At 35.1% G+C, this 25,282-nt stretch overlaps 4 protein-coding genes across 4 annotated transcripts; 3 read left to right on the top strand and 1 right to left on the bottom strand.

The window, feature by feature from the left end:
• The first annotated feature begins 599 nt into the window (after positions 1-599).
• Positions 600-5,624, top strand: LOC113493129. The gene is made up of 3 exons (XM_026870954.1): positions 600-717; positions 4,870-5,088; positions 5,348-5,624. Exons 1-3 carry the CDS (start codon positions 675-677, stop codon positions 5,560-5,562), a joined length of 477 nt encoding a protein of 158 aa, XP_026726755.1. The 5' UTR covers positions 600-674; the 3' UTR covers positions 5,563-5,624.
• A 22-nt stretch (positions 5,625-5,646) lies between these two features.
• Positions 5,647-13,212, bottom strand: LOC113493119 (polypeptide N-acetylgalactosaminyltransferase 3-like). Its single transcript, XM_026870942.1, has 7 exons — positions 12,789-13,212; positions 12,494-12,645; positions 12,003-12,100; positions 10,291-10,471; positions 9,248-9,386; positions 8,262-8,447; positions 5,647-7,902 (listed from the first exon to the last, which is right to left on the bottom strand). The coding sequence occupies exons 1-7, from the start codon at positions 12,801-12,803 to the stop codon at positions 6,859-6,861; spliced, it is 1,815 nt and encodes a 604-aa protein (XP_026726743.1). The 5' UTR covers positions 12,804-13,212; the 3' UTR covers positions 5,647-6,858.
• A 107-nt stretch (positions 13,213-13,319) lies between these two features.
• Positions 13,320-21,029, top strand: LOC113493060 (ATP-dependent DNA/RNA helicase DHX36-like). The gene is made up of 13 exons (XM_026870857.1): positions 13,320-13,546; positions 13,653-13,833; positions 14,195-14,857; positions 15,498-15,667; positions 16,326-16,488; positions 16,785-17,070; positions 17,416-17,878; positions 18,089-18,319; positions 18,694-18,872; positions 19,421-19,748; positions 19,972-20,240; positions 20,402-20,576; positions 20,891-21,029. Exons 2-13 carry the CDS (start codon positions 13,684-13,686, stop codon positions 21,009-21,011), a joined length of 3,198 nt encoding a protein of 1,065 aa, XP_026726658.1. The 5' UTR covers positions 13,320-13,546; positions 13,653-13,683; the 3' UTR covers positions 21,012-21,029.
• Positions 21,030-21,102: 73 nt separating this feature from the next.
• On the top strand, positions 21,103-24,837 carry LOC113493079 (enoyl-CoA hydratase domain-containing protein 3, mitochondrial). The gene is made up of 7 exons (XM_026870897.1): positions 21,103-21,265; positions 22,050-22,162; positions 22,253-22,388; positions 22,464-22,562; positions 23,049-23,140; positions 23,226-23,314; positions 24,324-24,837. Exons 1-7 carry the CDS (start codon positions 21,248-21,250, stop codon positions 24,611-24,613), a joined length of 837 nt encoding a protein of 278 aa, XP_026726698.1. The 5' UTR covers positions 21,103-21,247; the 3' UTR covers positions 24,614-24,837.
• The last annotated feature ends 445 nt before the right edge of the window (positions 24,838-25,282 follow it).

Below are 25,282 nucleotides of genomic sequence, written 5' to 3'. Positions count from 1 at the left end.
TTCGTCGTCTTCGCAGAAGTGCTCTGCTGCCTCCTTCTAGGACATAAAAGTCTCGCAGAAGGAGAACGAGATGAATTTAGCGTGAGACCTAACGTCGGCCTAATACTGATTGATGTTTCAATATTCGGCAATCTTGACTATTAGAAATAGGTAGAGAACGATCTTTACTAATAATAAATTATAGTACAGTAATAATATTTCTATCCACAGGATTATATAATTTGGCCTTACTAAGATAGAAAAATTGAGTTGAAGTTTTACAACTATTTTACAACATGTAACAAAATAAACGCTTACAATTACAATGACAGTAGAGGTGACGCATAGTATCGTTTACAAGACGATAAATTAAAAAGAATATGAATCACATTTAACAACCTTTCGTTATACCAAGCGAGATACTTAACTATCTATTGTCATTAATGACCAAACTCATTAACTAAAATGTTTAACTAACAGGTTTTGACGCAGGAGTTATTGCCTATATATAAACCCGATGCCAATGGAAACAATGAATTGAAATTCATTACAAAAGTATGATAAGAGCGCACCTTATAAGATAACACCTGTTTAACCATAGATTAGTTTGATAAAAACTGTGGCAAGGGTCGTTACTGTTTTAGTTTTGTGAATTTTTTTATTCTTTTTTTTTGAAGAGTGTTAAGTGTTTAACAATGATTGTGCTTGCGTTCTGTTTAGCGGGATTGCTACCATACGGTGAGTTCTTGTTACATACTCTAGCTTGCTTAATTACTGATGTATTTGATTAAAGTGAGAAAATCTATATTTTCTAATTGAGAGATAATGGTTTCTGAAGCAATTTCTTCTTTTCTAATCTTCTTGTTAATCTTAAGCCTATCTAAAACAGACAAAACGCCACCTCCAATAAGTAATAATTTAAAACCTACACCCTACATATACAAGGTAATTTGAAACATCACTCGATAAACGTTTTAATAATGATTTACGATATCGTAAAACAATACTAACAGTTCATCCGCACTTTGTAATGGTTTGTTAATCCATTGTATACACGTTGACATCCGATTGAATACAAATAAAACAAAGTGTTACATCACACCGTTTGAAATTCATTAATGTGTCTCGCCCGCCTGCGCCCGCGCACACAATGGCCTACCGAGTACCGACTCATCTTGGATCTCTAAATATTTATTTATTCTGTTGACAATCGTATTTACATTGTCAATGCGTCTAGTTGTTATGTCGCCAGACGCGTGGGCGCAGGATTTTATGTTGATGATCACTATTCAGTATTTACTCATGAATTTAGGTCAGTGTGGCTTAGATAAGCGGAGATACCGCGAGTATGTTTCGTATCTTGATTCTGTGGCTAAAAATTTTGGAATAGGTTGCTTTGTCTATGTAGATATTGAAAACTTGTGTTGATTATATCAAATGTGCAACTTAGCATGACAGCTACAATTCCATAAAGAAATCGTAAATTAAATTTTAATATTATTAAAAACATTACATTATTTACTTATTTGAAAAATAAATGGTATTCATAAAACTAGGATAATAGGTAGATATTAAATACCTCTAATGTAACTTGTCATTTTCATTATTTAATTACTAGTCGTTATTCTTAATGCTTGGTGAGATCATCACAATTAAGGATTCCAGTTAACATGTAAATAATCCATTATTACAATAGATATATTAAATACGAAATCACCCTTTATTCCTTGAATAATTTACCAAAATATATTTTTTCCAAGAACCTAAAGACTCGTTAGTTACTATATTCTAAGTAGTGATTTCTTAAGGCCAAATTACAATGGTCATCTCCCAATTTAGCTTAATATTCAGCGCCATTCAGTGCTTTTACCGCGGAAGAAGAAACGACAAAACCAAATACCCAGCACCTTTTGTTTCCTAACTTTGCCTATAGAAAATATAGTGCTCCAGAACAATTTCTCTGTTCACCAACGATATAGAATTACAATAGAGACGCTGTGTTCTGCGTCCACGCAACTATCCATGCACAATTATGTCAGACGCCTATCAACCACTTTCTCAAGCGCCGGGCGAACAACTTGATACGACGCGCGACGATCACCCGGACAATCTTTTACGCACCATCACTCTATAAACCGTTTCTATTCACTTTAGTATCACCGGAGTATTAAATTAAACCTTAGCTATAAATAGCCCTAGTTTATTTGATATAGTTTATTTAGAGTCCGCTTAAGCAGTCAATAGTAATATACATAAATCAATAGTAAGCAGCTATTCTCATGCTAACTGGAAAGAAATGTTGATTGTTCCAAAAACAATTATTTTTTTAACCTTTAAACTGTGTTCTATATGATTAATTTTTGCGACATTGAGGTACGCTAAGGTACACTTTCTTACATTAGTTTAAAGCCTAAGTATTTAATCATTCTTAACTAAAGGATGTAAACTAGAAGGCTTAATATGCAATTCTAACGTACCTACATGTTTCTACAAAGCTTCCTTAACCATCTTCGCCTCAGCCACCTGGTTTAAAACCGAGATCAACGAGGCGGTCCATATCTAATAATATATAATTTTCTCGATGGATAATTAGATACCATGGTTTCACTGAGGAAGTTGTATAGCAATTACTTTTATCACTTCTTGTACTTCATCGGCTAAGTGCCGCGGTACCTTCGCTGCGATGCGGTGGTGTTGCCATAATACCCACCAGTGTAGAAAGTGCACCAGTCTGGCGACAGTGCTGCCAGTCTGTTGGACAGTACGTGGGTTTTATCTGATAAGCGCGTAATTTGCTTAGAATTTCAATGTCCTTAAATAAACTTAAGAGGTAGATATTTGGTTTGAAAATATATTTTTTTTGTAACTGTTTGCTGAGAAATTGTTAAATAAGGACATGTTCAGAAGAAGCTGCTTTGATAAAAGAACATCATATTATAGGCACTTGTTTAACATATGGTTACCTTCTAACCACATAAAAAGAGGTCTAAAATGAAGAACGTAATTGACAAAAATGGAGCCGAACTGAGAAGACAGTAACAACAGTTAAGAGACAAACGAGACAAGAGAGCTTTTAAATTAATGATGATGCTACTTGATCCATAACCCACCATTTCATACATAGGTGTAAATAGATTTCCATTGAATGCAAATCACACACGGTACTCGACATTAAAAGTAACATTTAAGTTTAACAGGCAACAACCATCACGAATAATCACGATGTTAACACCTATAACATTATAATATCAGCTATTAATTTAAAAGTCAAAAGAAAATGTAAAGCTCCGTTAAATAAACGTTCGTTGCATACCTTACAACGAGAGCGGATTCTCGCTTTCAATAATTATGGTGCGTACGTGTGGATCGGAGCGGCGGCGGACTGGTGGCCTGCCTCTACCTCTTAAAATAATATAACACTGTCTGTAGGAAAAAGACAGCTATCTGCGTAATGTAGTGCGATATCTCACTTCCACAATTTATAGCCCTTTTGGTGATCGCAAAATGGCGTGAAACGAGGGAAAATGACATATGATTGCAGCGGTTAAAACAAACGTAAACTGAAGGAGTGGCCCTGACTATGGCACATGGCTATTACTTGGTGGGCACGCCACCAAGCTTGTAAGAGTGCAAGCCACAATGCGACTAGACATGCATGCTGTGCGGAAAATGCCATGACCTAAGCGTAAATGCTGTGCTTTAACAGTAAATAAACTCTATCAACTTTACTAAATATAAAAAATACGAATACTCCTCTTAATTTTGTGAGATCTACACTCACAGTAATTATATTCTAAGTAATAAAGAAAGTCCCGTGTTAATTATCATCTACCTCAAAATTTGTCGTTGTGTCGAATAGGTAACGACAAAACACATCTTATGGAATGTGGCCATTGAACTTTAAAGTGAAGGTTTAAATAACTCTTAATTAAAAATAAAATTTCACGTTACGAATACTTTAGATGCACGAGAAGCCAGCGGTGGACATTACCTGCATATTATGATTATGTTCACACGAAAAATGGTCATTTTAACGAAGGGAGACACGATGTCAACCATTTTACATAACTGCCTTGTAACCTTGTCTTGTATAATTAATAAAATAATAAAGATATGCGGAATTTTGATTATATTACTTCTAATTACTATAAAATACGAAGAAGCTGGATAGCTCGCTAAGTGTACGTGTGTGTTTCCACTTGATGAAACGGATATCAACTGGCGTTTTTCTAAGATCATTGATACAAGGCGATCAAACAGACATTATAACACAATGACTTCAATTACAATAAATGTCGACAGAAAATAAAATTCTCCATTGTCTTGAGGTCTATGTAGATTGACGCTACAATGGCTCCGATATTACAGGGAATATCCAATCTTTGGTACCGTTAAATATGCTCCTTTATTTCTTGATATACTCCATGTTGATATTTGAAGTCAGACGCGACGTTAAAATAACAAAGCGTAAAATGAAATCATATTTAATAAATGGACTCTAAAATTCACATGGTCGAGTGAAGGCGAATAATAATATAGTCTTTGGCGTTTCAATATAGAGACGTATTATAGAGCTAACTTTTAAGTTGACGTACAATAAAACCGGTCAAATGCGAGTCAAATAGGCAAAAAAAACAATCACAAAAACCCATTAATTACATTTATGGCCCTAGTGCCCTACTCATAACCCGGTTTTTATTACAATTATGTCAAAAAGGGCAACAAAAAATGACTACGGTTCATGTAGACAGAGGATCTTTAGCAGTAGAGTTTCGTTTGCCCTGTTACTACCTACTAGCAATCAATTAATTAGGCTTCAAGTTAGGTACTGAGTAAATCAGGCACCTAATGGTTTAATATTTCTACAAAAAAATCTTCTCCTTATTTCAGTTATCGGCGAAAGTTGTTTCTACCACCGATGCCTCGGCTGCAACCCTGAGCAGATGATGATCGGTCACGGCAGCCCCGTGGAGTGTCACCCATCCAACTGGGTGTCCCCACAATGGTTACACACCTTCGGACAAGGATACCAACCGCCCAGCACTGACTCTAGGATACCTATAGAGTACCGCTGTCTAAAACTGGTGGCGACGCCTGATGATAAGACTTGTAAGTATCTCGTACTATGAAAAAAATATAATCTACATAATGGACAATCTAGAATTTAGGTGACTTGGCGCCCTTGCTATAGTTTCAGCACAGGAAGCATTGAAGGAAGTGTATAATTACAGTTCATACATAAAAAGTTGAATATTGTATACCAATCGACGTTTTGTCTTTAAGGTTCAGTCAAACTTCTATTTTTTTAAATAAAATTCTGTGGCCCAGGAGGAGCATAAAGGTTTACATTATTTTTATATTTTTTCAGTTGGCAACACAATAGATGTTCTCCGTGGCTGTGTACCGAGAGCTCAGGCTGACATTCTGTGTCTCGGCCTGGAGAGTGTCCAGCGAGCTCGCGGACACAGCGACGCGCGCTGCTTCATATGCAAAGGAAACAACTGCAACGCCGCCCCACAAACACACTCCCTCCCACTTAAAGTCGCCTTCATTTCCTTCCTCACTTACTTAGTTATAAGATAGAAAAAACAAAGCAAATTAAAAATTTAATTTAATGACATAGATTAGTTTTCATAATAATTTCGTATAACTCATTGTATATTACAATAATAATGTATTACCAATTTTTTAATTTTGTTAATAAACATATAAAATTAAAACAGTGTTTTTTACTGAGTATCCCACTCATTTAAAATGGACGACATCATAACGTTTAGTAAAACATTTAAAATTAGTTACAATATAAAAGCACCGTGTAGAAATTATGCAATGTAACAGGCAGGTGAATTATTATTAAGTAGTGCAACTGCCACGTAAATTTGCACAATATGAGTAGATAGGTGGGCTTGCGATAAACGTTGGAGTACGCAAGTCCCCAAAAAAAAAATCTGTAACGAAGTGTATTTTTTTAATTGTGATCATTCTATTATTTAAGTACTAAAAGATGTTGTAACATTAAAATTTAAGACCTAAATGCTCAAAAGCATTCTCTGTAAATGTTTTATTCGAAAATGAACACAATTTCTTTAATTAAAATTAATTATCTGGATGTTAGTAAAAAATTTTTTTAAAGACTGATTATTCAAATAATACAGTTCATATTTGTATGGAATTATTGTGCGAAAAAAACAGCTGTCTGTGAATTTCATGAGACTAGAAGAATTAAAAGTATAAATGCAATTAGCGTGTGAATAATAAACCTAAAATACTAATAACAATGACGTATACAACATATACACTTAAGAGATTTTAGAGATTGTCGCTGGTTTAAGCAATTTCAGTCTATGGTCGGTTCCTGGCAGGATAGGAAAAGAAACATAATTAACATAGATAATTAACAGTATAAATTTAAAGTTAATAGTGGAAAACTGTGAAATTAAATCTACAATAACACTAACTTATGCTAATGTAATAATAATATGGAAAGGCAACAGTAAGCTCAAAGCATTGGAATGTCAATTTGACGAGGTCGGTCCGCCATTTTGTACTAACAATAAATCTATTAATAACCTAAAATATGCAAACTTTGTAAACTATTACAAAAATATTTTAATTACATTAAAATGTTAAAAATCACAACTTATGGTCTTGCACCTACAAACTAGTTATTTCCTGGCAAATATAATATCATTACAAAATCACAGTGCAAAATATTACTAAATGCTTGCCCTATACAACATTCTACCTATAACAAGATTTAGTATCAGACTCAAACAATATTAAGTACTTAAAATCTCATTAGTAAAAATTAGCTATTAATCCAACATCTTATGTACGTGTGTTTCTATTCATTTGTACTATCTATTCTATCACAATAAATTAGCGCCAAGGCACGCGTTCAAAATGCCAAATTTGTTTTGTGTCTAGTGTGCACTTCATAGCCGTCAGGGGGTACCCAACCGTCACTTCGCTTTTACTTTCATCAACGTCGATCAAAGTGAGACAAAGTCCGTCGGAAGTTCTTAGTCTCGGTCCTTTTTGTATCCATATTTGCTTGCTGCTGTCACTGCAGCTCTTCCAGACCGCGCGGCCGTTGCCTTGCTCCAAGCAGAGACCTTCGTCCGCCATCAACTGGCCCTCTGGCGTGAACACTAGCAAACTATCTAAGTCGAGATCTCCCCCGCAGCTGACAGTAGCCGCCGGTCCCCCGAGCCCGGGCGTTCCTGGGGTAACTCCTATACAATTAGTTTTGCCATTCTTTATTCTGCCGAACCACCTATCTGCAGTCGGGAAAAAGTGCTGTGGCCACACATTCTTCAGGTACCAATTAAAGCTTTTGCAATTTAACTGACTTCTCAAATCTACCCTATCCCCAATTTCCTGCTTATCTCGTATTTCAGCTACTGATGGATTGAACTTGTAAAAGAAGTCTGCCCATTGGTCCATCCATACCGACGCGGCACGCGCCAAATTGGAATTCAAAACTTTCGCTACACCGCCGGGGTATTTGTATGGGCTGTGTCTTCTGAAGATGTGGCCGACTCGGGAGCACGATGTGATTTCGACCCTCGCCCCGCACTGCCAGGCACGCCACGATAGCTCTAAGTTTTCAGCGCCCCATATGATCATACCTTTGTCGTAACCGCCTAACTTCCAGAACAGGCTCTTTTTGACAGCAAAGAGTCCACCCGCCATAGCCGGCGTGGGGTACGGTTTTGCAGGATTTTCCAACTTCTTTTTGATAACTGAACTGCTCGGTATTAACCACCGGAAATGTAGGCGCCAACTGAACGCGCCCCAATGAGCGTCAATACTTTTTGTGTATGCCAATGTGTCTTCAGATAGAAGATCTATATGCGGACAAATAAAAACGTCTTCACTACCAGCCCTGTCCAGTAAAGGTTCTAGCCAGCCAATGGTGACCTGAAATCAATAATTTTACATATTATGTAATTTACTCAACAGCCAAAAAATACTCCCACAGATAATTTTAGTTAAAAAATGATTGTATCATGGATATATTAGCTAAAGACTCAACTGTTCTAAACTTTTAAATAGTCTTAAAATAACAGACACTAGACTTTCACGCATTTTTCTAGAAGTTCGACTAAATTACAAACTAGTCGAGCGAACGCTTGAGTTAAACGTGTATCATGTTAATATTAATAAAGAGCGTGTATGAGACATCGAGTTCCAAAATATCGAATATTGAAAAACGAATTACATTTCAACATTCTGCCAGACCTATTAAAGTGACAATCGACATCATATTTCGTACTAACCTCACAATGAGCATCTAGAAACACAAGAACATCGCCAGTAGCCCGCTTGGCTCCCATCAGCCGAGCGCCGACCAAACCAGTTCTAGTCGGATTCCTTAATATTTGTACTCTATCTAACTTCGCGATCGCTTCGTCCAACTCCTCCTTAAGATATCTCCGTTCGCTGGCATCATCTACGAGTATTATCTGAAAAAATATCAAATATTTTCCAAGAATATTCCTCACAGAGACATTACGATTCTGTATTTGTTGCTATTGCAATAAAATTACGCCAATACAATACAATTACGATAAAATTAATACAATTATATTTCAAGAAAACGAAAAAATCATAACTAACTTCATTTTGAATTATACCGCTAGTAGCGTGGAATTCACTTAATATAATTTGGATATGGTTGAAGAATAATCTTGACTTTGATCTACATGTATTGCGTAACATCCGTAACAGCAATAGTAAAGTATATTATAACACCTTCGTTTGCGTAATCACAACTAGTGTTTAGGTCTCGGGTTAAATTCTAATTTAGGACAAATAAACTAAGAAATCAGCAATCTCGGTATACGAAAGGCAAAGGAAGGAACATGGGTGGGTTTAAGTCAATAGAAGTCTGACAGTCCTTATCGTTCAACTCAAAGACGAAGAAGTCTAAAAAAAATAAAAAAAAAGAGGAAGGAGTCATTTGCTGATTGCTCATCCAGAAACAAAAGGCCAAACAAATTGTATGTACTTGGCTATTCTACTTATAGCCAGGAAAGCTCTTAAAGACATTAGTCCGATTTATCCTGATTCATTGCATCATCAGACCATGATATATACATATATTATCGATAACTTTCTTTATTTTTTCTTAATTTTGTTACGACCAACACGATCTACACACTTAGTGAAAGCGCAGGTTTCAATGCTTTACCTGATTTTTGAAAAAAAATTAAAGAACTACAGTAAAGCAGTATATTATAAGAAGTTACATATTAATATTCACCTGGTCTAATAATCTCTCGTCTGACCTATTTATAACGGACATAACTGTCCGCATTAGAGTCGACCACGCCTCATTGTGGAACACTATTATCACGGTGGCTGTCGGCAACTTTTCCAGATCGAATACAACGTTTTTGCAACTGTAAAAAAAATAAAACAATGATTAATAGACCTAGAATGAGATAGTAGGATGAACTTGTATCCCTTATTTATTTTTTCTTTTATTAAAAAGACTTGTGCAATAAGGAATTTATCGCGGTGAGTTTCTGCACATCACAATGCACATTCACAAAGACACTCAGTCTCAGAATCATAAATGGTTGCCCTACGCGGGGATCAAACCCGCGACACGTCGCACGCAGTTGGTTCAGCGTGGTGACCTATACCACTCGCTGGCACCTATTATGGGCTTTATGACAGTCCACATGTTTTCAGTCATTATGAAGATTCCTTGAAATCCAAAGTAGATAATAATAGCATATTATTCTATATCTTATTCATTCAATATGTAGACCAGTAACTTGTACTTGCTTATCAATAGTATGCACCGAGCGTTATGTTGTGTAATGTTTCAGTTAAGTCATAAAAAGCAGTAGTAAAGTCCGTTGTTTTCAAATGTAACACCTATTTTGATGGAGGAAATTGAATTTTGGTACTTAAGGTTAGGTAGATACCTACGCCGATAATAAATGTAAAGTGGAACTGTTAAAAGAGGCCATTCTTGACAGTATCGAGATCGCACAATTTAGAAGTATCCAAAAATCATCTATCCAAAAATAAATTACAAACGTAATATTAAGTAGTATGAATACAACATTATTCTGTTTATTAATTAACGTTCCGCTTAATTTTAATGTCGAAAATAAAATCGGAGATTTTTTATCTGTATTTTTTTTCCGAATCGTCAGCCGCCATGCTCTTCTCGAGAGTGACGTCATAAGAGCGTCTTTAGAAAATGTAGAACAGCCTAATAGGACATGTTATCACCAAATTCTATAAGTATCAGTCTTAAATTATAAAAGGTATTATTTGATATCATCTTACCTCTCACCGCGCATATCCGGCAGACTTCTATTGATAGCTATCTTATCACTGACAAGTATATTGTAAGAGTGGAGGGAGTATAGCTCGTGGGCTGTGATCAGCTCTCTAGGAGACAGTTGGACGGGCCGGCCGCCCTCACCTGCACCAGGAACAGGCGCGTAATTGTTGCTATTGATGACCTCTGAAAATATATTTCAACTAGTGTTATTCCCTAGAGACGAAAGTTAGGTTTTAATATAATAAACCATTTTGTTTATTTAAAATTTGACTGGCCAGTTGCTCTAGTGATTAGTGGCCCTGACTACTATACCGGAGGTCATGAGTTCGATTCTCACCTAGGATAAATGTTTGGATGATGAGCATGAACATTTGTTTTGCGTCTGTGTGTTTTTAATATCAGTTGACATTATGCTAGCTTTGCTTAGTTTCAGACTTAACATTATAATAACTTAAATATTACATTGTAACTTAAATCAAAACAGCAGATTATTTTTGTTCTTCGGAGTCATAGGGGTGGTTTTCGCGCTGAGGCCTGCCTGATGTGAATTTTTGCATTGAAAAACATGCATTGTTTCGGATACACACCCAAAATTAACCGACATTTTTGTAATTATCTAGTCATCACGGAAAGTAAGGTTGACTAACATTTAATGCGTTTTCTAACCTCGTTTTTGATTAAATTTACATTACCATGACGTCTAACTGATTTAGCTGATAAATTTAATTAGGTTTTAATTCACAAGTGTTGCATGTGAAAGCAATCACGTAATTAAAATACAAAATATGAAGGTTTGTTAACTGTAGTGGCTAATATTTTTTTTTTAAATAAATCTTTATGTAAATGCTGTTGCGCAAGAGAGACGGCGCTAGTGTATTGCTGTACTGCTTCCACAATGACAACATGTTCATGTATCAGAGCTTATAGTACAGGCAATAACATTTGGAAACTATGTGAATGTAATGCATGATCTTTATCTAAATTAATGCTCAGTTACCCACATACAATGTATCTTACAGTCTTACTATACAGAACACTTTAATTTGTATTGTTTGTAACAACAATAAAGATCATTATTCATTAACATCAATATCATGATGACATAATATATTACATAGAAACTTTTGAAAACAATTTCAATTAATGTGGTACCTCCTACCTAAATAAATTATGTTTATTTATTGTTATTAGATGTGAAATGTACCAGATTGTGGATTCAAATCTAGATTAATGTTGCATCATGTCATTAAATGTGTAAAGTTATTTTAATTGAAGTAGAGCACTGCTTTTTATTTAGTATATCATAAAACAGACTATAAAAAAATAGAAAGTTTCATCATACTTCAGACTTATGAAGACATTGTTACAAAATTAATCAAATTTTGTTACAGTTTACACTATACATAATAGACAGATGTTAGATAAGTACATATTATATGACTTAAGTCTGGTATTATTAATTATTGCAGATCATAATGCTGATATTTCTTAACCCTATGAGTTTGTTCACAACAAGAAAAGCAAATCTAGGAAAAAAAAATAGTATTTCAGAACCTTGTAGTGCCATGATGTAAAAAAATACCCATAATTTATGCAACTCAAATAAGTATGAAAAGATATTTTGCATATTCATTGCACGTCATTATGATTATAGACAGTGCTCTGGTATGAAGCTTAGTAGTACAATATTTAGAAATTTCGAAAAAATACTTACCATCAGACAAATTCCCCCCTTTACTCCCACCAACATAGTGGCCAACAATAACTCTCATGCCACTCTCGTCCACATAAGAGTTTTTATCAAAGTGTAAACTGAAAAAAGAAACAGAATTTGAATATAGTTGTTAAAAAATAATAATATTAATAATTGAATAATGAATTTAAACAATTGAAACATTATTTTATGTTTCATATAATGTTTATAATGAGTATCAAATTTAATGTAAATTGTATTAGGGCATTGACTGAACTATATACTTTTTTCATTTAAAAAACAAATGGTATTCAGGGCATTGCAAAATTCATTCAGATTTTAAATTGACCTTAACATTACTTGTTTATGGTTAAAGCATAAAATTAAAATAAAAAGTACTGCTTAACTAGTTACTTTAACATTATTTTTGTCATTTTAACAAATATTTTTATTCATTCTTATTTGAATCACTTTGAATGATTCACTAAATTTATGTTCCCCCTCTCACTTACCTGTCATACCAAGGTTCTTTATTCTTTCTCTTACTTACTGAATTGTATAGTTCTATACTAACATAAAACATGGCATTTAATAAGAATAAGAATACAATCACAAGTGTTACAATTCTTTTCTTGCGTCCTCGGCATATTAAAGACCAAAAATCCTGAAACAAAGTTTAATATCTTACGTATTTCTCGTTTAGTCTAAAGGAAGTTTGATTCTTTCTTTCGAGATTGAGATATAATCAATTATTAATATGGTTCCGTAAATCTTATGTGTTATTTATAAATGTGTTCAATAACTTACTTTTCTGACTAACATTATTATTATTTTGTTCACACTTGAGATATAACTTTAAACTCTACTTAATTTGGTTTTTCTAAAATAAAGTGTTTGCATTTTGCCTAGGTGGAAAGTTTGAGTGGCGTTGTGTCACAATTCTTTTTATGTGATATAAAACTATATTTCTCGCATTAAAATGAACACTGCCTCGATTTTCTGTTTGGAGGTGAACAGATGACAAGGTGTCAGACTACCAGTTACGGTTGATTGACACTGTCACACAGACATTGACGGCCTCAAGGAATCGTTTAATTTTACGTTGCAATCTATTTTAAGTTCATTACAACATATTTTTTTTTCTAAGAAAAATAATATCTAGATACGACGATCTTTTATATAATTTATTATAGACCATCTAGTAATGCTGACGAGCGTTAACAGCTACAAAATGACATAAAAAAATAAAATAATCATTAATACATAAGCCTTTGGTTAAAAAAATGATAAGTCGGATCAAGGGTGATTAAAACCCATAATGTAAATATGATAGGTCTGTGAAAAACCTAAAAGTTTCATGTATAAAATTGTGGAGCAGTGTCCAGCAGTGTGAGTTGTTGTCTAAACGTGGAACATCAATCAATAACCTGACACTTGACAGTGACAGCAGACAGCCCGCACTGGCCCGCAGTTGGATAAAATAACCAGCATGTATTTATAAAGTTTATTTGGATTAATTTTGAATTTTAATAAATAAAAGAAAGCCGGCTAAGCCGCTTTTTAAGGTAACAATAATCGTGAAAAGACTTGAGCGATAACCTATGTCTTTAATTTATTTATTACCTTGTTTTCTTGTGTATTTGTGCACTAAATGAATGTTTTGTTATTTAGTCGACCAAGCAGAACATTACAACAAAGCAGAATGTCTCGACGTGGTGGATGGAATAGATCATCTTACAAAAATGTTAATAAGGATAGGCCCCGCGGTTTACGCGGCAAAGACATCGGCATGTATTATAAAAATTTACAAATGAGAAATGGAAACAGAACCAAAAAGAATTTAGATATCACGGTAAGTAGGGAATGGTGGGGCTACATTAATTTCTTAATACCCAATAAGTACTTCACCACAACTTAAAAGGGTCTAATATATTCAACTAGCTTTTCGCCCGCGTCGAGGTCGGTTATATCGCGTTTCCAAGAGAATTCTTCATAAAAACTATCCTATATTCTTTCTCAAGGTCAACTCTATGTCTGTACCAAATTTCATTAAAAACAGTTCAGTGGTTTAGACAAGAAAGCGTAACAGACAGACAGTTACTTTCGCATTTATAATATTAGTACTTATTGATTAGTTTTTGTATGGAATTCATTTTATGTTGCAAAAATTACATTAACTGTCAAAGTATTTTTGAATTTTTATCATTTTCCAGATAAACCTTACGATCCCACCCGCCGTATTAACGAGTTTACAAAAAAATATAGAGTCTATCAAAAAGATAGCCAAGGAGCATCAAATTGATATACAACCACCCAAACCTTTGAAAATTGTGGAAATAAAACAAGAAGTAAGTCCTGAAAGTTTTGATCATAAATTTGCTCCGCCATCTGGGGTACCATTGATGAGAAACTTTGGTGACCCCAGTATATCTGAAGAACCATCTACATCTTCAAGTTTTATTAAATCTGAAGATGTGAAGGTTGAGATAAAAGAGGAAGTTATGGAGTCTTCATTCACTGAAGACCAAGATCCAGAACCTGGACATTCTGACCAAAGGCTTGTGAGTGCATTAAAAGGAGCAGGAGACTACAAGTATGGATATGAAGACATTATTACAGGCACGTTTCAAGAAAAACTTGATGAATGTCTCTCCAAAGGTGTCACTATATCTATGGAAAATGAAGATATCAGTGCTCTGAATGAATCCATATATGAAAGCTACCAGAGCAAAATAAATACTCCAGAGTATAAGAAATTTAAGAAGTTCCGTAAAATATTGCCCACTTATAAGAAATCAGAGGAATTGTTGAAGGTTTTTAATGAAAATCAAGTGGTTGTTGTTAGTGGTGAGACTGGGTGCGGGAAGTCAACACAGGTACTAATTTTATTCATATAAGAATAGAGAGAGATAAGCTATGAATCTCCACTGGACAAGGCTGTAGAAATCACAGTGGCATTTTGGGTTTTACTCTTTTGAAAATGACAGTGTGATTAAGAAGGAAAGTAATTAACCAATCAACCAACCTTTCCATAGTTTGGACCAGTATTTAATTAAAGTGCTAAGCTATAACCGCATAAGTGATTCAATCACAGGTTAAGCTATGCTTGACGCGGTTGGTCTGTAGATGGGTGACCATCTTTGTCATAACGAGTTCCTCCGTGTTTCGGAAGGCACGCTAAATTGTGGGTCCCGGCTGTTAATCCTACATCTTTGACAGTCTTAACAGGTAGTCAGAAGCTTGAAAAGTCTGACGGCCAGTCTTACCAAGGGGTATCGTGTTGCCCAGGTATCTGGGTTGAGGAGGTCAGATAGGCAGTCGCTCCTTGTAAAACACTGGTACTTAGCTGAAACCTTTTTGACTGGTAGCCGACCCCAACATAGTTGGGAAAAGGCTAGGCCGATGATGATTTATAATTCAATAGAAATTAAGGGATGATCTTTAAAAAATCTTGCACACCCTCAAAACTTGAAAAGCATGTCCCACATTCAACTATTTTCTTTATACCATTTTCAGATCCCACAAATAATTTTAGATGATGCTATAATTAATAAGAGAGGTGCCAACATACATATTCTAGTCACTCAACCGCGGCGTATAGCGGCGTCTTCTTTAGCCACCAGAGTAGCTGAAGAAAGAAATGAATCCTTAGGCATATCTGTAGGATATGCTGTTAGATTAGAGAAGTAAGTTTCGTGTTATTTCTAATTTTAATATTTACATTTTTAAAACTATATTAAACTTAATATAAATTTTATTGTTTATACATGTCTTGTTAAATTTTATAAGCATACTAGATACGCAGGTCGTCACAATTTTAATCTCATCCTGCCATCTTCTTTTGGTAGTAGGTTGAAGTTTTAGTAGCTTGAATACAAAAAATCAAATAGATAAAATAGCTCTTAAGATGAGCATGTCAATACAACCAAACAAACTTTCATATTATTATAACAAATATTATAATTGACTTTGATTATGGTGCTTATTGATTTAATTGAAGAAAACATTATCAGTAAAATCTTACTTCTAAATGTAATGGCGTTGGGCCAAAGTCACCACACTATGGGAGCCAACGGATGGACGGCGTCGTCGTGGGCGACCTAGGAAGCGGTGGCAAGACGACCTTAACGCTTACCGCGCAGGCTGGTTCCATGCGGCCCAGAATAGAGAGTCGTGGAAGGATTTGGGGGAGGCCTTTGCCCAGCAGTGGGACACAGTGGGCTAGAGAAATGTAATTTTGTATATCATTTACAATATTTCCATTTTTTCCCCTGCTCACTTTTTTTATCTAAGATATCGTTTTTATTTAGTGTTATTAAATATTGTTTCAACATTACATTACAGATCAGAGGCGAGGCCTCGCGCTAGTATAATGTTTTGTACTACGGGTATATTATTAGCCGAGTTGGAAACCAACCAAGGCTTGACAAACTACAGTCATGTGATACTTGACGAGGTGCACGAGAGAGACACCCATATTGACTTGTCCATGTTTATGTTGAAACAGGTAATTTTATAAAATACATTTATTTGCCAACTTGTAAATGTTAAATATTAGCGTGCTAAACTATATTCTTAATTTCGAAGATTTTTGTACAGCGCTTACCGTCATGAGGATTATTCTATTGCGGAAGAAATATACATCAAAATGTTGACAGATAGTTCAACTCATGTATGCGCGTAAGGCTGTGTGCATGTACAAGTATTCCATAAATGGTACCGCGCGCAAAAATGAGTTGAATTGAACAGAATGAACTTGAGTAGCCAATGTCCTAACACCAGCATTTAATCTTTTCTTTTCAGGTACTAAAGAAACGCAAAGACTTAAAACTAATTCTAATGAGTGCCACCATAGAGGCCGATAAACTGTGTTCATACTTCGACGGCTGTCCTATGATGCATATTGAGGGGCTAGCTTACCCCGTCAAAGATATTTACTTGGAGGAAATCCTGCAAATGACTAAGTTCACGTTACCGGAGGAGCCAGCTCAAGGACGCGGAAACCAACACGTTAAGCCCTGGCAAAGATCTAAGATGAAGAAGCAAGCTGCTGAGATGCAGATGGATATACAGTATAAGGCAGAAATAGGTTAGTTTATTATTGCACTAGCCCTTTGTTATTTGATCGTGGGTAAGATATTAATCTAGTATAAAATTTAACTTCATATTCAGTTTCATTTTGAATATTACTGAGGCTCTACTGCCTGTCCGCTCATCTGTCACTGTGCTGTATCTCATCAACAATGGTAGTTAGACAGTCTAATTTTCACATATCGATAATTGAGGTTAAACAACGCTTGATACTGTTATTATTTTGGTGGCGATCAACTATTATTTGTTAACAAGCGGTTGCATACACAAATTGAAAAATATGTCAGCTACTCGGAGCCGTTTAATTTCTGGACAATACTAAACTGCCCTTATCTTTTTCAAGCTCCATGGCTGGAATCCATAAAGAAGAAGTTAGATCGAAGTGTTTACCAAACTCTTCAGAATGCAAAAATCGAGGAATTAAACATCGATCTCATTTACGAACTGCTGATCCATATCAGCAAGGGAGATCCCGGCGCTGTCCTCGTCTTTCTGCCAGGGATCGGCGAAATATCAAAATTACTGAGGAAAATGGACGAAAGCACATTTTTCTCGAGAGATCGCTATGAAATCTATCCCTTGCATTCTAAGTTGCCATCTTTAGAGCAACGGAAAATATTTCAGAAGCCTCCTGATGGTATAAGAAAGATAATAGTCGCTACAAATATAGCGGAGACATCCATTACTATTGATGACATCGTATACGTTGTGGATTGCGGCAAAATAAAATACAGCGGTCTGAATATTGAAGATAATGTGTCCACATTGCAAACTGAGTGGATAGCTCAAGCGAATTTACGTCAAAGGTGAGATTAATAGTCTTCGGACTTATTATAATAAACAAACAGTTAGAAATTATATAAAAAAGAATTTGGGACAAAAAATGTATACGTATCCATGGTTTCATTTTCACTGCGTTGTGCACAAATCGTGACTCTAATGTCATGATAAGAAACTCGTATTTTTAACGTCATAAGCACGAACTTTATTTAATAATTAAAATAACTTATTTACAGACGAGGTCGCGCCGGTCGTTGCCAGCCGGGCATATGCTACCATTTAGTGACGTCATACCGTGCAGGAAAATTAGCCGAGCGACTGTTACCGGAATTACAGAGGAACTCCTTGTTAGAGCCAGTACTGGCTATAAAGCAGCTTCGGTTGGGAAAGGCAGCTGATGCTATGAGCAAGATGCCTTCGCCTCCTGCAGATACCACTGTTCAGCGAGCTGTGAAACATTTATCGCAGTAAGTACTGGTATAAAATAAGTATATATTTTTTTACAAATGTCAAGTGATTTGTATATTAGCGATAACTTGAGTAAGTGTCATTTAGGTGAAATTGTGTTCATTGATTGTCGGTTAATTTGAAATCAACCCCTCGAAAGCAAATAAATGGATTTAAGGAATCCATTTGCTTTGAGGAGGAGCAACCTTACCTACCTTGTGACACATAAAAAACTAATCATCCTACATAGAGGAGAGTTCACTTGACATGTAGGAGGTGAATGTGAGCAACATTCGTTTTGCAATTTAAGTAAATTGACTTAAATATTACCACTATATTTTCCTATAAACTTACTAAAGTCACTGTAAGATCTAGAATACTACTTATTGTGCAGGGTAGGCGCGCTAGACCAGGAGGAGACCCTGACGCCGCTGGGCTGGCACCTGGCGCGGCTGCCGGTGCACCCGGCGGCGGGCAAGCTGCTGCTGCTCGGGACCATGTTCGGCTGTCTCGACCGCGCCGCCAGCGTCGCCGCCGTCTGGGGGTTCAAGGACCCCTTCCAACTCGTCATCGGTAAATATACTTAATAACCCGCGTCAATAAAGAATCTAAAATGGCGGCACTTGTCATTCCCTCTCACTCGCACACTATTGTGACATAACAATAGTGATAGTGATATAACAATAGTGTGTTCAACTTTTTTTGCGCGCCACGCTATGTGTGTTCGATTGTTTATTATGAAAGCGTTTACTTGTGGGAGGGTGACACACATACAAAAGCGGTGTCAGGACACAATAAACTTTATATTTATAAGGCCTACCCATACCTTGCATAGCGCGCAAAGATGAGTTGAGTTGTGCCATTTAGTGACTGTACCACGTTTAGACGACGATCTTAGTTATATCCGACGATGTCGCAGTCGTCGTCCAGTTATGTAATTTCTATTGAAAATACTTGCTTGCGATAGCGCTAAGACATAAACCATTGTATTGGGTTAGAATTTAAAATGCCTCATGAGCAACAACCGAATCCAGCTGGATATATTATGTGCTTTTCTAAAAATAATATCTAAACATGAATACTAGGGAGAATTAATAATAATTTAAGAAATATTGTTTTAGGAAAGGAAAGAGAAGTAGACGAAATGAAACGAATCCTATCTCTGGGAGAGCCGAGTGACCACGTGGCGATATCCGAGGCAATCATACGATTTGAGCAACATTACAACTACAACCATAAACGTGTATTTGCACGCGAACACTTCTTAGCTTACAATACTTTAGGATTACTCTCTGAAATGAAAAATCAGTTTGGTCACAATCTGAAGCAAATGGGTTTCTTGAGTTCTGGCGATGTGACTTCAGCGTGGGAGAACCGCAATAGGGATAATTTGAGCCTCTTCAAAGCCATAGTCGCTGCATCGCTTTATCCTAATATTGCTACTGTTCGGTAAGTTATCAACATAATAGCTTAAGTTATTTACATTATGAGTATCACAGCAACGTATAGAAAATTGCGCAAAATTGATGCCTATATCCCTAGCTTCTTTACTAACAATTGCAGATGTGAAAAGTAATTTATTTAACACAACGCTAGCACCGACAGATCATTTTTCCACACCAATTTTTGTGCGGTCTTAGCTGCATATTAAACACACGACCATATTTTCTAGATGGGGAAGGACAAACTCCAGAAATCCTTCCCGCCCGCCCAGGGTTAAGGTGAGGACACCAGAAGATGGCCCAATAAATATCCATCCCAGCAGTGTCATGGCGTCAAAACCTTACGGATTCCAATCAGGGTACTCAAGTGGGCCAGAGCCTGGGGCCAATTGGCTAGTGTATTGGCTCAAACAACGTTCTTCAGACCTCTTCCTAATTGATGTCACTCTAGTCTACACGTTACCGTTCTTGTTTTTTGGTGAATTTGTTGTTTCGGAAGGTAAAAAACATTTTTTTATTTGATTGCTATCAAGCATAATAATATCAAGTCGTACCATCATAAAATGTTTCTTTACTGCAATATACCAAAAAGCTTTTTGATGCTAAGTTATCAAAACTTTAGCATATTACAGTGTATAATAATAAAATATATTGTTTTAGCTGGACCATCAGACTACTGTGTTTTGATATCAAGCGTCAAAGTAACGTGTAAGAAAACGACACTGGAGCTGCTTTGGCAAATGAGATCTTTATTAGATCAAGTTTTAGCGTCAAAAATCGGTGACAGGAGTCCCTGTTGGACTCGTAATAATCACTTTGAGAACAAAGTGTTAGAGTAAGTATATTACATCTCATCATATTATTATGCCAAGATTTATGTGTTGTCAATGTGAGTATGACGCAAGTGACCTTGGTGAGTAGTCGTGCCCTTAGAACCGAGGTCGGCCGTGTAAAATCATGGTCATGGTCAAGGTCCTTAGAAGGCTATTGTGGAAGGCCACAAATTACTTAATACAAAGAGGTGTTGAATTTTAGTTAGTGTTTCAACGTTATAACATTAATGTATGAAAATAAGTTTTTTTTAATAACAATAAGAAATTCAAATGATGGATTATTAATTATTTTTTAAAGATTAATAATTTTTTACAGCTCTGTAAAGGAGTTAATAACAGCCGAAGATGAGAGCGCTGAATACATAGGTGATGAAGAAGATGACAATTCTGAATCTGATTATTCTGATTATGGATCGAGTTGGTCCTGGCGTCATTAAATATTATGTTTTTGTTTATTTTGCCCTTTTATTTCACCTTGCTTCGTATTTTATTTTTTAATACTGTTAACCCTAAATTGACAGCTACCACAAAGTTAACAACTTCAGACTTGTTTTGATTTTAACTAACTTGACTTGTAACTTGCATTTGATTTTTATATTTTGCGTTATAGTTGTAGATAATTATCTACTAAATATAATCTTAGTTTGGGTCTTTAACAACTAAGTAAAGGAAAATGTTAGTTCCTCGCCAGGTAAGATAAGATTACTAGGTTATATTTTCATAAATATTGACTGATATTCTTATTTCTATTTACTTACACTATTTGAAAAGTATGTATTGATTTAGGATAAGTATTTTTAAGAATATAATCAGATCGAGCTTAGAAGTCTTCAGCCGGGTTAAAAAGTACTTTAACCAGTGTACAAAACTGATATGTGCAAAAGACTATTAAAATATATTCAATTTATTCAACGTTATTCATACCATTGTATTAAGTAGGTAGGTATTGTTCATAAATATTCATCTCTTCATCATTCGATACGAGTACCTATAGTTGAGGACAAGAACTAGAAAAGATCAATGTGTGTGTTCGTGGTAGCAAATAAATACCTAGTCTGTACCGGTTTTACTAAGTCTCGTCTGATAAAAAAATTTTTTTTCTTAAAACCGTGGCCACTATGCCCGTTTACGTCATAACGCGTTCACCGATACTAGGTACTTTTTTGCATAGCAACATGATACGCATTTATTAGATAACTTACTTTATTATTGTATCTGACTTGAAGAGCAACGTTCTCATACGTGCAAAACAGTAGGAAGTTGAAATTTTATTTTAGTCTCCATGAACCTTACCTGAATCGCCTATACTTACAAAACATTAATACCTACATATTTCAAAGAAATTTAGAAAGATTTAGAAAAACCTGGCACTACAATTTCAAATGCATGGATTAAAGTTAAAGCTTATTTTAATTTGCTTCAAACAGAACTAAATAGGTACACTCTGCTCTTATTTTGTAACTTTTATTTTTCAGATGAAGCATTTAAAACCTCTTTTTGTATTTCGGCGTTCTATTCACAGCCAGTATCTTATTACTAACGAGAGTAATGGAACCCGTGAAATTACTCTTAATCATGAAAAAACAAAGTTCGTATCTATTAAATATAATATTGTACCTACATATAAACAGTTTTGTAGTCCTTAAATGTTCATAAAACTATTATTTTCTGTGTATAGAAACTCATTGTCATTAGACATGATGACCCACCTTACACAAGCTATAAATGCTAACAAAGACGATAAATTATTAAGAGCCATAGTTTTAAGTGCCAAAGGAAATGTATTTTCAGCTGGTCATAATTTGAAAGAACTGGTAAGTAATATTATCAAAAATGGGATGTGTGTATCCAGTGTCTGTATCAGGAATTAATTGTATCTTAACTTGTAGCAATCTAGTACTGGCATGGATCAACACAAATTGATATTTAATAAAGCAAGCGAGTTAATGAAGTCTATTATTCAGAGCCCTGTGCCCGTAATAGCGAAGGTAAATATTGTACTTGATGTCATTTTAATCAAAATAAATTTATAAAAATGTCATATATCCTATTAATTCTGCCTTACACTTTACTTTTTTCCTGGGCCCCAATTACTATAATCTATAAAGGGTTTGTTTTATTTAATTTTATGCTGTTGGTTATGGGCCCAAATTACACTATTTACAATGGCCGATGAATTAATGAAAATTCAGTACCTACACTTACAGTCATTCATCGGTCATTGTAAACAGCGGAATTTGGGCCCATAACCAACAGCATAAAATTAAATAAAACAAACCCTTTATAGATTAACTGCACTACAATACTGATTTGACTAAAAGGCTACCTACCTCTTAAAACCGTAATCTAATTTACCGACCCCATTTTCTGAAAACAATGCTGAACATGACCTAATACAGGTTTCCACAACATAATCACTTCTCGGATGTGAACATTATGCGTAGTATTTACAAAATCACGTTTACGTTTATTAGGTAAATGGCTTCGCAACTGCAGCAGGTTGTCAATTAGTCGCGACGTGCGATATGATCGTGTGTTCCGACAATAGCAAATTTTCAACACCTGGGTAAACAATGTTTATGGTAACTTAAATCTTATAAACTTCAACATGAGGCTGAATTATTATTCAGTTTATAATACCTTTATTTCAGAGCCAACTTTGGCATATTTTGCTCGACGCCTGGAATAGCTGTTGCCAGATGTGTTCCCAAGTCTAGGGCTACGTATATGCTTTTTACAGGTTTGTTAACAATATTAATTATCTTATATTAAGTATGGTAACGTTGGTTACAAATAGCCACCATCCCCCATAATCTTACGAAAATGAGTTGCTCTTTAATTATATTTAGAATGCAATTTAATAGGTCCAGTGTAAAGTACTTACCTACTTAGCCATTTGAACTATAGCACTGAAATTGAAGATAAACCCTCAGGAAAAAACTATATTCATTTCGAAACAAGTTTCGATAAGAACAATGTTGCCTGTTCACCTAATAAGTTATTTAACATAATATTTATGTACGCATGAGTGTGTAATCGACACAGGTGAGCTGTGTTCTATAAGGCGTATAACGTTATCGGTAATCAACGGCGACAGACTTTCTTCGCCATGCTCTTCGACTAATAATGTAATTAGTAGGTACATAAGGCTCACATCGCATCTAGATGTTTTTGTAAGCACAAATAATTTGGCTCAGAAGATTTAATATGTTAAATCCTGTTTGGTAACTCGTGTCTGTTTTTATTGTGTGTCAATTTTAGGGTTCCGTATCCAAAGGGTAAAAAGGGATCCCTATTACAAAGGCCTCACTGTCTGTCCGTCTGTCTCAAAGGCTATATGTCATGAACCGTGTAGATAGATAGTTGAAATTATCATAGACTTCACAATGAAAACAAACAGCGGAGCGTGACAAATTGTTGAAATTATCTTTTCATTTAACCTATTTGTTCAGAACACTCAGTGTCGCCAGTTTGACTCTCACTTATCAGGTTTTCCATTAAAAAAAGATGTTCTTTCCATAGTAAATGTTGTATTATTAGCAGTAACATTAAAATATTAATGAGTCAATTAAAATGTCAGGTTAGTGATAACAATGAGATATCATTTACGTCTGCAAGTTATTACTTCTTTGTTTGACTTGTAATTACGCAAACTTATCATTGGGAGGTGACCAAATGCGCCTCGTCACGGTCCAAAAAGACAGACAAAAGGAAAAATCAAGAAACACCTAAATCAATCCGTTTTTCAGGTGAACCAATAACTGCTCAAGAGGCTTACGATAGCGGTCTCGTTACAAAAGTAGTACCAGCAAGCGAACTGGACAATGAAGTCAATAAAATAATTGAAAAGATAAAACACAAAAGCCGAAGTGTTATAGCGCTGGGAAAGGAATTCTTTTACAAACAAATCGATCTAAGTTTAATGGACGCTTACAAACTAGGGGAAGACATCATGGTCAAGAACATCAATACTAATGACGGCCAAGAAGGAATCAAAAGTTTCGTAGAAAAGCGAAAAGCAATTTGGAGTCATGAGTAGGTAACCGTTATCGCGAATATATGAGGACAGGACAAATTACTTACAAGTATTGTGTATTTTTATCAAGTCTATATTACCTACTGATAAAGATTGTAGGTCTCACAATACAACTCGGTTATGTTATTTGAATTGTTTAAAGAAATTAAACAATCACGACACAATTACTTATCATTGTTAAATTACGTAACAAGTTTTTTATAAAGAATTAAAAAGCATTTTATTTACACCTAACTTTTATTTGCCACTATCATTATATTCTTTAACAAAACGCGAAGCATAAATTATAATGTTAAAGCATACAACATGACATGACACAAGACATTATAATATTTTTGGCTGATACATCTTACATTATTTACATATTGTAATATTATTTTTAAAACCAAGATGAATCACAAGTAGTGTTTGTATGTAAGTTTCCATTTTTCAGTGCACACGTATTTCACAAATTAATACAAAACTCGATAATAATAAACTTATTCACTAAAAGAAAATTTTAAAAAGTTATTGATAAATATATCTAAAGTTAATATAAAGAATAATTTATGTTACACTCGGATGGACTGTCCAAAGTAAATAATATATTTATTGTCAGCAGTGCATATCTGATGTGTATGCAATATTAATACTTGATAAGGAAACCATCAGTGTTCAAGATACATTGTTTGT

The sequence above is a fragment of the Trichoplusia ni genome, chromosome 1, assembly GCF_003590095.1.
Source record: "Trichoplusia ni isolate ovarian cell line Hi5 chromosome 1, tn1, whole genome shotgun sequence".
NCBI classification, from domain to species: domain Eukaryota; kingdom Metazoa; phylum Arthropoda; class Insecta; order Lepidoptera; family Noctuidae; genus Trichoplusia; species Trichoplusia ni.
This window is presented reverse-complemented; position numbering and strand designations above follow the sequence as displayed.

Bases quoted from the DNA above. Each gene is read 5' to 3' on its own strand.
- LOC113493060 (XM_026870857.1), top strand. From the start codon at position 13,684: ATGTCTCGACGTGGTGGATGGAATAGATCATCTTACAAAAATGTTAAT. The intron at 17,879-18,088 runs GTGAGATTAATA...ACTTATTTACAG, and splicing joins CAAGCGAATTTACGTCAAAG to ACGAGGTCGCGCCGGTCGTT. The intron at 20,577-20,890 runs GTAAGTATATTA...AATTTTTTACAG, and splicing joins TTTGAGAACAAAGTGTTAGA to CTCTGTAAAGGAGTTAATAA.
- LOC113493129 (XM_026870954.1), top strand. From the start codon at position 675: ATGATTGTGCTTGCGTTCTGTTTAGCGGGATTGCTACCATACG. The intron at 718-4,869 runs GTGAGTTCTTGT...TCCTTATTTCAG, and splicing joins AGCGGGATTGCTACCATACG to TTATCGGCGAAAGTTGTTTC. The intron at 5,089-5,347 runs GTAAGTATCTCG...ATATTTTTTCAG, and splicing joins GACGCCTGATGATAAGACTT to TTGGCAACACAATAGATGTT.
- LOC113493119 (XM_026870942.1), bottom strand. The intron at 8,448-9,247 runs GTGAATATTAAT...ATATTTTTTCAG, and splicing joins ACGAGAGATTATTAGACCAG to ATAATACTCGTAGATGATGC. The intron at 7,903-8,261 runs GTTAGTACGAAA...TATTGATTTCAG, and splicing joins TTCTAGATGCTCATTGTGAG to GTCACCATTGGCTGGCTAGA.
- LOC113493079 (XM_026870897.1), top strand. The intron at 22,163-22,252 runs GTTCGTATCTAT...TTCTGTGTATAG, and splicing joins CTTAATCATGAAAAAACAAA to AAACTCATTGTCATTAGACA. The intron at 22,389-22,463 runs GTAAGTAATATT...CTTAACTTGTAG, and splicing joins GTCATAATTTGAAAGAACTG to CAATCTAGTACTGGCATGGA.